Source organism: Ranitomeya imitator, chromosome 9 (genome assembly GCF_032444005.1).
Source record: "Ranitomeya imitator isolate aRanImi1 chromosome 9, aRanImi1.pri, whole genome shotgun sequence".
NCBI classification, from domain to species: Eukaryota; Metazoa; Chordata; class Amphibia; order Anura; family Dendrobatidae; genus Ranitomeya; species Ranitomeya imitator.
Genome location: NC_091290.1, coordinates 18,431,892 through 18,443,939, shown reverse-complemented (window position 1 = coordinate 18,443,939; position 12,048 = coordinate 18,431,892). Strand labels below are relative to the sequence as shown.

General features: G+C 43.6%; 1 protein-coding gene across 1 annotated transcript in view; it reads right to left on the bottom strand.

Annotated features, from left to right (window-relative positions):
• Positions 1 to 4,466: 4,466 nt before the first annotated feature.
• TP53I11 (tumor protein p53 inducible protein 11) overlaps positions 4,467 to 12,048 on the bottom strand; it is a 71,194-nt gene continuing 63,612 nt past the window's right edge. Inside the window, exons 4-7 of the mRNA XM_069740360.1 lie at positions 11,664 to 11,712; positions 7,449 to 7,545; positions 7,257 to 7,358; positions 4,467 to 6,216 (exon numbers count right to left, since the gene is read on the bottom strand). Of these exons, the coding sequence (XP_069596461.1) occupies positions 6,083 to 6,216; positions 7,257 to 7,358; positions 7,449 to 7,545; positions 11,664 to 11,712 (382 nt within the window). The 3' untranslated portion in view covers positions 4,467 to 6,082. The remainder of the gene's footprint in view (positions 6,217 to 7,256; positions 7,359 to 7,448; positions 7,546 to 11,663; positions 11,713 to 12,048) is intronic.

The following is a 12,048-nucleotide window of genomic DNA, read 5'->3' as shown; positions in this document are numbered from 1 at the left end:
ACTTATAAAATCATCTTTCAGATTCCTTTACTAGAACCACTAATTATTCACCATCATCATTCATAGCAGTAACTCAACCAGACATAAATCAATCTTCCAGCATCATCATATGTAACAGGACATTGATGATCAACATCATCCACTATCAATAATTATCTTGCATAATCAGTCACCAAATATTACATTTTATTTCATAACCGCCATCATTATAATTATCAATCATCATCTGCTGGAGTCAATCATCCATCATCATGTGTATCTGGGCAGCAAATCAATTATTTTTCACCACCGACAATCATTCTTCCATAATAACCAACTATCCAACATAATAAATGGTAATCATCCAGAATCAAGTATCCTCCATCATTCATAGTAAAATAGAATAATCAATGAGCATCATCGGCCATAATCTACCATCAATCATCCACCATCAGGAGGAGTGCACTAACCATCAATGACCACCACCTTCAATGATGACCAGTTCTTCATCACCAAGTCATCATCACCCTCAGCCATTGCCAATAATGATTATCAAACGTCTATCATCACTCATCATTAATTGTGCTCATCAGCTAAGGTCCCATCATTTCTCATCAATAACAATGAATCATCTTCCACTAGCCTCTATCAGCTACAACCACCAACAAGTCATCATCCTCCATCACTCACCATAAACAGCGGTCATCTGGTATCATCATCCATTATCCTCAGTCGTCATTATTTCTTGTGGTCGATGTTCCAGCATCATCAGGAATAACAGGAAGGATCAGCGCAATCAGTAAGAATCTCACTATGATCAGTTATCTGCTAAAATCCATCGGCATTTGGGGGATTTTCTCCAAGTCTGACAATCATCATTCAGTTTGACCTGGATAAAGGCGCCGGCCCAGTGATGGTAGCAATAAACACCTGATCTGAAGCGCCAAGACCCCTGACTTCTGGCAGCGCAGCCCATCTATCGCAATTCCCTCCAATTTGAGATAGTAGTAATCTTGCAGTTTTCACATTGGCTGATAACACAGGGTCCACCAATCACAATAGGCAAAGTCACAGCTCACCTCCTCCCCATTCCCAGTGACCACCTTTTGCACATGCTCATTAGAGGCTTTAATACCAAAGCTACGGAAAGTCTGTTCATTGAGGCTAATGTACATGTGGATTTCTTGGAACAATTAGTCTAAAATAGCCCCAGTGGTCAGAGTGAGAATTGCAAGATTTCTATTTGGCTTTTAATATAGATTGTCGATTAAAAAAAAAAAAAAAATCTAAGAAATCCACTAAAAATATGTGTGTAATATAAATATATATATATATATATATATATATATATATATATATATATATATATATATATATATATATATATATATATATATATATATATATATTATGTACGTGTGTATATATATATATATATATATATATATATATATATATATATATATATATATATATATATATATATATATATATATATATATATACATACATATATATACATATACATACATACACACATATACACACACATACATAATACACTGTATATACTCGAGTATAAGCCGACCCCCCTAATTTTGCCACAAATAACTGGGAAAATTTAATGACTCGAGTATAATCCTAGGGTGGGAAATGCAGCAGCTACCGATAAATGTTGAGAGTAAAAATAGATACCGATAAAAGTAAAATTAATTGAGACATCAGTAGGTTAAGTGTTTTTGAACATCCATATTGAATCAGGAGCCCCATAAAGGTTAATAATGGCCCCATAAGATGCTCCATAGACACATTTGCCCAATGTAATGCTCCACAAACATTGATTATTGCCCCATATGATGCCCCATACAGACACTTGCCCCATTTGCTGTTGCTGCGATAAAAAAAACAAAAAAAAAACAACAAAAAACAAACACATACTCACCTCTCCGTCGCTCAGGCCCCCGGCACTTTCAATAGTCACCTGCTCTTCGTTCCAGCCGCCGCTCCGTCTTCAGCACTGACGTTCACGCTGAGGGCGCGCACTAACCTCGTCACCGCACCCTCTGACCTGAGCGTCACTGAAGATCCTGAAGAGGGAGCGGTGCTGGAAGGAGGAGCAGGTGAATATCGCGCTGCGCTCCCCCTCCCCATTATACTCACTTGCTCCTGGCGTGGTCCCTGCAGTCCCTGGCTTTCCCGGCAACGCAGCTTCTTCCCGTACTGAGCGGTCACCGTTACCGCTCATTACAGTAATGAATATGCAGCTCCACCCCTATGGGAGTAATGAGCGGTACCATGTGACTGCTCAGTACAGGAAGAAGCTGCCGGGGAAGCAGGGACGTCCAGGGACTGCGCCAGGAGCAAGTGAGTATGATTAGACAGCCCCCACTCCCCCTCCTGACCCCGTGTATGACTAGAGTATAAACAGAGGGGGACTTTCAGCCCCAAAACAATGGGTGGAAAATCTCAGTATGTATGTATGTATGTATGTATGTATGTATGTATGTATGTATGTATGTATGTATGTATGTATGTATGTATATATATATATATATTTATATATATACATACACACACATATACACATATACATACAGTACAGACCAAAAGTTTGGACACAGCTTCTCATTTAAAGATCTTTCTGTATTTTCATGACTATGAAAATTGTACATTTACACTGAAGGCATCAAAACTATGAATTAACACGTGGAATTATATACTTAACAAAAAAGTGTGAAACAACTGAAAATATGTCTTATATTCTAGGTTCTTCAAAGCAGCCACCTTTTGCTTTGATGACTGCTTTGCACACTCTTGGCATTCTCTTGATGAGCTTCAAGAGGTAGTCACCGGGAATGGTTTTCACTTCACAGGTGTGCCCTGTCAGGTTTAATAAGTGGGATTTCTTGCCTTATAAGTGGGGTTGGGACCATCAGTTGTGTTGAGCAGAAGTCTGGTGGATACACAGCTGATAGTCCTACTGAACAGACTGTTAGAATTTGTATTATGGCAAGAAAAAAGCAGCTAAGTAAAGAAAAACGAGTGGCCATCATTGCTTTAAGAACTGAAGGTCAGTCAGTCCGAAAAATTGGGAAAACTTTGAAAGTGTCCCCAAATGCAGTGGCAAAAACCATCAAGTGCTTCAAAGAAACTGGCTCACATGAGGACCGCCCCAGGAAAGGAAGACCAAGAGTCACCTCTGCTTCTGAGGATAAGTTTATACTAGTCACCAGCCTCAGAAATCGCAGGTTAACAGCAGCTCAGATTAGAGACCAGGTCAATGCCACACAGAGGTCTAGCAGCAGACACATATCTACAACAACTGTTAAGAGGAGACTTTGTGCAGCAGGTCTTCATGGTAAAATAGCTGCTAGGAAACCACTGCTAAGGACAGGCAACAAGCAGAAGAGACTTGTTTGGGCTAAAGAACACAAGGAATGGACATTAGACCAGTGGAAATCTGTGCTTTCGTCTGATGAGTCCAAATGTGAGATCTTTGGTTCCAACCACCGTGTCTTTGTGCGACACAGAAAAGGTGAACGGATGGACTCTACGTGCCTGGTTCCCACCGTGAAGCATGGAGGAGGAGGTGTGATGGTGTGGGGGTGCTTTGCTGGTGACACTGTTGGGGATTTATTCAAAATTGAAGGCATACTGAACCAGCATGGCTACCACAGCATGTTGCAGCGGCATGCTATTCCATCCGGTTTGCGTTTAGTTGGACCATCATTTATTTTTTCAACAGGACAATGACCCCAAACACCTCCAGGCTGTGTAAGGGCTATTTCACCAAGAAGGAGAGTGATGGGGGGCTACACCAGATGACCTGGCCTCCAGTCACCAGACCTGAACCCAATCGAGATGGTTTGGGGTGAGCTGGACCACAGAGTGAAAGCAAAAGGGCCAACAAGTGCTAAGCATCTCTGGGAACTCCTTCAAGATTGTTGGAAGACCATTCCCGGTGACTACCTCTTGAAGCTCATCAAGAGAATGCCAAGAGTGTGCAAAGCAGTCATCAAAGCAAAAGGTGGCTACTTTGAAGAACCTAGAATATAAGACATAATTTCAGTTGTTTCACACTTTTTTGTTAAGTATATAACTCCACGTGTGTTAATTCATAGTTTTGATGCCTTCAGTGTGAATGTACAATTTTCATAGTCCTGAAAATACCGAAAAATCTTTGAATCAGAAGGTGTGTTCAAACTTTAGGTCTGTACTAATTATATATATATATATATATATATATATATATATATATATATATATATATATATATATATATATATATATATATATATATATATATATATATATATATTGTACAGACCTATATACACACACACACAAGATTGACACATTTGAGATTAACACATTTTCTTGATGCCGTGTCCCTTTTTATTAGTTGCTATGTGCTGCAGCGCCATCTGATGGCTGAATATTGCTAGTGCACTTAATAAGTTAATTAAATGAATAAAGTAAGACGCCTGTGTTGCTGAATGCATACTTTAATATGGAAGATACTGAGGTATTAAGTTTTAAAACACAAAAAAATAATAATAATACAACAGTCTTCACAATATCACAATACAGTGATGGGGGAGGGGAAATAAAGTTAAAGTGCACCTACAGGCTACACAAAGGGGAGGCAGCAAGAATGGGGAGGAGGAGACCAGTTCCTCGGTGAGGCTTAGATACAAAACGGCCGCCTCTGTGGCCTGCAGGAGACGGATGGACTTAAAAGCACAACAAGAAAAAAAAAAAAGTAAATTTTTGGCGGCCTTCGCGCTAGTGACGGGCAGTGTTTAGGGGCAGGAGTAGTCAATATAATGGTAACGAGGCTCAATAGTTTGGGGTGAGACGATGTAAAACTGGGGGGGAGGGGGGAGGGCTGGAATGCTGCGATTAACCCTTTGATGATAATTCAAAATATGTGGGAGATCTCAACAAATGAAAAAAAAAAAAAAAAAGATTTCTAGTCCTCCCAGGATAAATCATATTCACATCACTGGTGTCTGTTGGGAATGTGTGGTCTGGACATTTTCCAGAGCAGATTTCCTGCTTATGGCGAGATCCACGCATAACATCCTGTGACACATCCGTGCATGGAAATCTCCTCCTGAGGATGCAGGAAGCCGTCCCGTCCTGTATCTCTGCACCTACACAAAGTGGTGTCGCATCCTGGGAAAAACGTCTCCATTTCACAGGTCGTCCTGTAAACATCGACTATCAGCAATACTCCCATACTGCCAGCAGGTGGCGCTGGTTTGGATTACCAAATGGAACCTTCTGTTTCCCAAAAGTTACAATTTTGTATTTATTTATATTTTTTTTTGCAGGGTGCACAAACTTACCAATGCAGGAATGTAACTTAACCCCTTACTTGCCAGAGGGAATAGAAGGCACTGCTTCGGCAGAAAAAGCATTAGTAGTAGGATTTTTTTTTTTTCATAAAAATCGGACCCTTGAAATCATCCTCTTCGGTAAAAGCGTAGAAAATGCCATCTAGCTGTTTTTTAGGTAAATCCATTTGTGAGAAAAGATATGGAGCGGTCGGGAGTGCAGGGGATGGTAGTTTAGCAGATCAGGGTCATGGAAAAGCCTGGTGACTGCTGCACGCGATGGAGGCCGTATCCAACTTTCCCAGAAGCAAGACGTTAACTCTGATTTTTATATGTGCAAGTGATCGTCGTTGATTTAAAAGGGGCACAAAAAAAAAAAAAAAAATAACGCATGACTTGGGATGGTAACGACCACTCGGTGGCTGAAGACATGCTTAAACTGGCCACTTGGCTACAGAAGGGTTAATATACGCACAAGGATGGCGAATACGGTAAAACATATAAGGTTGATGGCGGCAGCGCGCGCCGTGTGCTTCATCCAGTCCTGACTGCGCGGGGGGAGATCATGGACCCTGTGCCCACAGCTCCTTGTATGGGGGGCGATCCAGTCTCTGAAGAGCAAAGGGCGCGGCAGTTCTTGGTTCCAAGAGTCATAAATTAAAAACCATTACACCCCCGTTTCCACAAGATGATGGGAATTATTGTGGTGGGAGGAAGAGGATGGGGGGAGGGGAACATCCTGGTGCCAAAAAGCCCGAGATCTCCTAGAGTTTCTTGGGTCTGCGTCCAACTTGGTAATAGAAGTAGACGCTGACCAGAACGAAGAGGAGGCAGCTGAAGACGAGGATGGACGCGGCGATGGTCGTGGAGCCGATCTCGATCATGGTCACCGTGGTAACTGCACGAGAAAGTAGAAAAGTCAGTTTAAAACTTTGCAGTAATGTAGAGAACAAGCGAATATAAGAAACATCGTAACAGATCTGATCAGAAAATTCTGCTTCTGTCTCCACTTATGAGCCACTTCTAATCCCTGTACTCGTGATTGGGTGTGCAAAACAGCTAAAATCTGTCTTGAGAGAAAAAAGATTAAGGATCAGATTCCAAGCTGCCCAGGAAAGTCCTTGGAGATGTCAGGCAGCTGCTTCTAAGATCCACAGAAAGAGGGCGGCAGAACGTTCTTCGATCAGTCAGCACCCACCAGCTCAGAGACAACTGGAAACAAAGAGATGGAGACTGCAGGGGGGAAAATACTGGATACATCTCATATAATGGTCACCTCGTTATCGGGGGGTTACGTATAAGCCATTTATATACTATAGATAAGTGTGAGAAGTCCAAAGCAGAACGTGGCAACACGTAGCAAAGAGGGTACATTAATGAGAATCCAATGAGCGCAGCTGTGAAGGTGCTGGGGAGGACGGATTATCAGGACGATGGACAATCAGGGGGATCTGCTCCGTCCACCGTGTCTGGGTGGTGACTACAAGGTCTTATCAATAGATCCATCCTTTATCTGCTCTCCAGCTGCGTGGTACAGGGGTGTCCTTTCATCCTTCCCTGCAATCTTGGCAGGAGACGACCTCCTGAAGATACGCGATTTTGCAATATTCTGCGTCAGAGGTCTATGCTATACGTCGCCACCAAGTGGCTGTGATGGGAGCTGCCGCCTGTTTTTGATTTATTGCTTTTGTGGCTTTCTCAATGAAATTTGTTGTAAGGCAAAAAGGTAATCATCTATACCCGACGTAAAAAAAATAAAATTTAAAAATTGATTTATTGCCCCCTCCCTATTATAAGAGTAACAGGATCCCCATTACAGCAGGAGACTAGAGAAAAAATAATTAGCATTTGCTTCCCCCTATAACAGCGCCCCTTATTTCCACAGGCCACGTCTGGTACTGCAGCTCGACTTGATTCATTCATGACACAAACACTCACCAATGAGCTGTATACTGAGATAACAGGCTTCGGTCAGCAGTGTCCATCGGATGATCACCTTTTCTGCCGTGTACATAGAATTCCATATAATTAATGAGATACCTGCAAAAAAAAAAAAAAAATGGCACAGGGAGGCAGTCAGCGACCACAGGCGGACTATTATAACCATTATAATCTCCAGCAGACACTCACTGAATAGCGCACCGCCGTACAGACGCGTGGAGGTCTTACTGCTCACACCGCCTTTATCGAAGACGGCTTCATACAGCTGATCGGGGAAGGCGAGAGCCTGCGGGATGGAGAAAGAAAAAAAAAAAGAAAAAAAAGGTCAGTTTAGGGGGTGTGCTGACTTTTGCACAAATCTTTGGGGGCACATCTACTCCTTGCAGAGACTAAACACTGATGGAGGTAGAATTATAGGCAAAGCAATGCTCCCTGGGAAAAAGAAATGCAAATGAGCTCCTCTCCAAGAGGAAGAAAGGAGGCTCTCTAGTGCCACCTAGTGAAAGTATCCAACATATATCGATGTCTGGCTAGGATAAAGTTCTGCCGTGTTGATGCAAGGCAGGTCGGAAATGTACTTATAGCTACTTCCATCTGGTGGCGCTAGAGAGGCAACTCCTGGAGGAGAGATAGTTTGCTACCCTTAAGTGTTACCGTGCAATCAAATATCTTTTAAAGTAATATTAACATGTCCTAAACGGTCCGATTATTAGGCATTCCGGATTAGCAGACTTTCACTGCTCCCTACGAGATCTATACACTCCTCTCCTGAAATACTCTGTGCTGCATAAAACACCACTTCTACCGAGACCTCCATTACTCCCCAACTTGCATGGTGACAAATCCTAATATTACTCTGAAATACTCTGCGCTGCTGCAGTGTCCATACCAATAACCTGGATGCAGGCATCTCATACCCAGCAGCAAATATATTCCTTACCCGTGCCCAGCCTCGTGTTATAGGCAGCCATGTTGCACTGACACAAAGTACAGGAACATCAGCTGTAAATAATTCATATGTTCAGAACAAGGAGTGTAAACAATACATGAAACTCTGAAGGGAAGGACGGCACTATGTATTCAGGGGAAATAAGACCACAGGGGGCGCCACTTCATGAACGCAGCTGCAGAAATTAAATAGTTAAATACCATAAAGATCCCAGGGCTGGATCCTCACTTATCTGCGTCAATCAATAATGGCGGCAGAGGTCATTACATTCGAGTTAAGATGTCCGCTTGCTGTCAGGAACAGCTGATAGATCTGTGCAGATTCCGTGGATACTTTGTTACAATTCTATTGTGTAAACAAACCGGATTCCAGATTGATACATTGTATCATTGTATCAGACAAGAGATCTGTTTCGCTCAGAGGATTGAACACAACAGAAATGATGGGAACCAACTCCAAACTATGAAGTATCTAAAGAGACGTCTCATCATGCAATGAGGGGCTCTGCTGACCCCACATATAGAATCTCATTATTATTTATTATTATTATTTATATAGCACCATTGATTCCATGGTTCTGTACATGAGAACGGGTTACATACAAGTTACAGATTTCACTTACAGTAAACAAACTAACAATGACGGACTGATACAGAGGGGCGAGGACCCTGCCCTTGCGGGCTTACATTCTACAGGATTATGGGGAAGGAGACAGTAGGTCGAGGGTTGAGGGTTGCAGGAGCTCCAGTGTTGGTGAGGCGGTAGCTCCGGGAGTGGTGAGGAGGCAGCGGTGTCAGTGCAGGCTGTAGGCTTTCGTGAAGAGATGGGTTTTCAGGTTCCGTCTGAAGGATCCGAATGTGGTTGATAGTCGGACGTGTTGGGGCAGAGAATTCCCGAGGATGGGGGATATTCTGGAGAAGTCTTGGAGGCGATTGGATGAGGAGCGAATAAGTGTGGAGGAGAGAAGGAGGTCTTGGGAGGACCGGAGATTACGTGAGGGAAGATATCGGGAGATTAGTTCAGAGATATATGGAGGAGACAGGTTGTGGATGGCTTTGTAGGTCAGTATTAGTAATTTGAACTGGATACGCTGAGGGAATGGGAGCCAGTGAAGAGATTTGCAGAGGGGGGAAGCGGAGGAGTAGCGAGGAGAGAGATGGATTAGTCGGGCAGCAGAGTTAAGGATGGACTGGAGAGGTGCAAGGGTGTTAGCAGAGAGGCCGCAGAAAAGGATGTTGCAGTAGTCAAGGCAGGAGATGATGAGGGCATGCACAAGCATTTTATTAGATTGACGGCTGAGGAAAGGACGGATTCTGGAGATATTTTTGAGCTGGAGGCGACAGGAGGTGGACAGAGCTTGGATGTGCGGTTTGAAGGACAGGGCAGAGTTAAGGGTTATTCCGAGGCAGCGGACTTCCAGTACGGGGGAAAGCATGATGTCATTAATAGGGATACATAGGTCAGGTAAGGAAGATCTATGAGATGGAGGAAAGATGATGAGTTCAGATTTGTCCACATTGAGTTTGAGGAAGCGAGAGGAGAAGAAGGAGGATATGGCTGATAGACACTCTGGGATTCTGGACAGCAGAGCGGTGACGTCTGGGCCAGAGAGGTAGATCTGAGTGTCATCAGCATAGAGGTGGTACTGGAAGCCATGGGACTTTATGGGTTGTCCCAGGCCAAGAGTATAGATTGAGAAGAGTAGGGGTCCTAGAACAGAGCCTTGGGGGACTCCAACAGAGAGAGGGTGGGATGAGGAGGTAGTGCGAGAGTGGGAGACGCTGAATGTGCGGCTGGTAAGGTACGAGGAGATCCAGGATAGGGCGAGGTCTTTGATGCCAAAGGAGGAGAAGATCTGTAGTAGGAGGCAGTGGTCAACTGTGTCGAAAGCAGAGGACAGGTCTAGAAGGAGGAGTACAGAGTATTGTCCATTAGCTTTGGCGGTAAGTAGGTAGCTAGTGATTTTGGTCAGGGCAGTCTCAGTTGAGTGATGGGGGTAGAAACCAGATTGTAGATTGTCAAAGAGCTAGTTAGATGAGAGGTGGGAGGAAAGTTCAGTGTGGACGTGCTGCTCCAGGAGTTTGGGAGCGAATGGGAGCAGCGATATTGGGCGATAGCTGGACATAGCTCTTGGGTCGAGGGTCGGCTTTTTAAGGATAGGCGCGATTGTGGCATGTTTGAAAGCAGAAGGGAAGGTGCCAGAAGATATTGAGCTTCAGGTGCAGTCCCTCAGTCTCGGGGCATCGGACAGGTGCCCCTTCCTTATGAAGGACGGGCTATTATTCTTGGCCAGTACCGAGGCTTAGATGCCTAAGGCACGGCCATTAAGGATGGTGATCTACGCGAATTATTCAGCACCATGGATGGCCCCCCACACATCAGTGCTATCAAGCTCCCACAGCGGGGGGTAACCCAGCTCTCCAAAGATCCTGACTGCAACAATAAGGAAGCGAGGGACGGAGAAGATGGGTGATAGCCTGCCCACGACAGATAAATCTTCCTGGCTATGTTCGACTCAATAGAAGACTGACTCAACCTACATTCATCCAAAGACAGAGGCACAAAGTAACCGCTGTGTAACACAGAGCTTTTTACTATAAAGGCCTCTGTGATAAGAGGGAGGTGGGGGGGGGGGGGGCGGCTGCCGAGAATGTGGAGTCTCGTCACAAGCTCTTTATGGAATAGAACAAAAAAATAAAAATAAAAAAAAGAACAGCAAGGAAGAAAAACCTTTATATATAGAGATAAAACTGAAGAATCTGATGTGCAGCAATGAGTGGCTGAGAAAGAAAAGTATCAAAAGGAGCATTAACCAGCGGAAAAAGACGAGCGGAGAGAGAAGATGGCGAAGTCTACCGAGAGGATGACATTGATCCATTCTCTCCATCAGAGGCGGCACGGCTGGATATGGACATCGCCACCTCTGGGGAATGCCCACCTGCTGTTTGGCAGATTCTTAGCTCTGCTACATAAGTGCAGGCTGCAGAACTTGTGTTGCAATGTGAAGCAAAGCTGCAGTGTAAAGCATGGTGGTGGGGAATGTAAGCTTTTTGGTGTCACACAAATGAGGCTTTTGAGGAGTTTGTGTGAATCATGCCAACTTGGAGGCTTAGATTTCTTTTTAAGCCCCCCATGCTTTACACTGCAGCTCTGCTTCTTCAGATTGGCTAATGTTTATTAGATCAAGTTCTGCAGAAATTCAGTGCGTTGAGAGCGGTTTACCATTTCAAAAAGGGTCTAATTTGTTTTCTAACCCTAGATACAGCGCCACTTCGATATCCAAGGTTGTGGCTGGTATTGCAGCTGACCCAATTTAATTTTTGGCAGCTTTAGGTGTGACACAAAGCAGTACATTTGTAATTTGATTTGTAGCACTGGTAAAGGGCTGCAATGTCAGCCATATTGGCTATCGCCTAAAAAAAAAAAAAAAATTGCTGAAGAGAATCAAAACTTACCATTACGGCAATTCCTGTGAACATCACCGCAGAGAGGAACTGCCATACTCTGGAATGGAAGAAGAATCCAAATCACATTGTATCACTTCTCAAACTCATTACCCCACTGCCACTCTAATTTCCTAAAATTTACACATGCAATGCCAATTGTGGCCACCAGGTGGCAGAGTATATACATTATGTATTGTATAGGTTTAGGGCATTCTGAAAAAAAAAAAAAAAAATTTTTTAAAACTTCTGACTCTGATACAACAGATCTGAAAATGCTGCGTGCTGGGGGGACCCGACTACATCAGGCCTTACATAATAGATCACAGAGCTTTCAAAAGGACTCGTACTGGATAGAAATAGCAGAGAGCATGTTATTAATCCAAGTCTGAGCGCA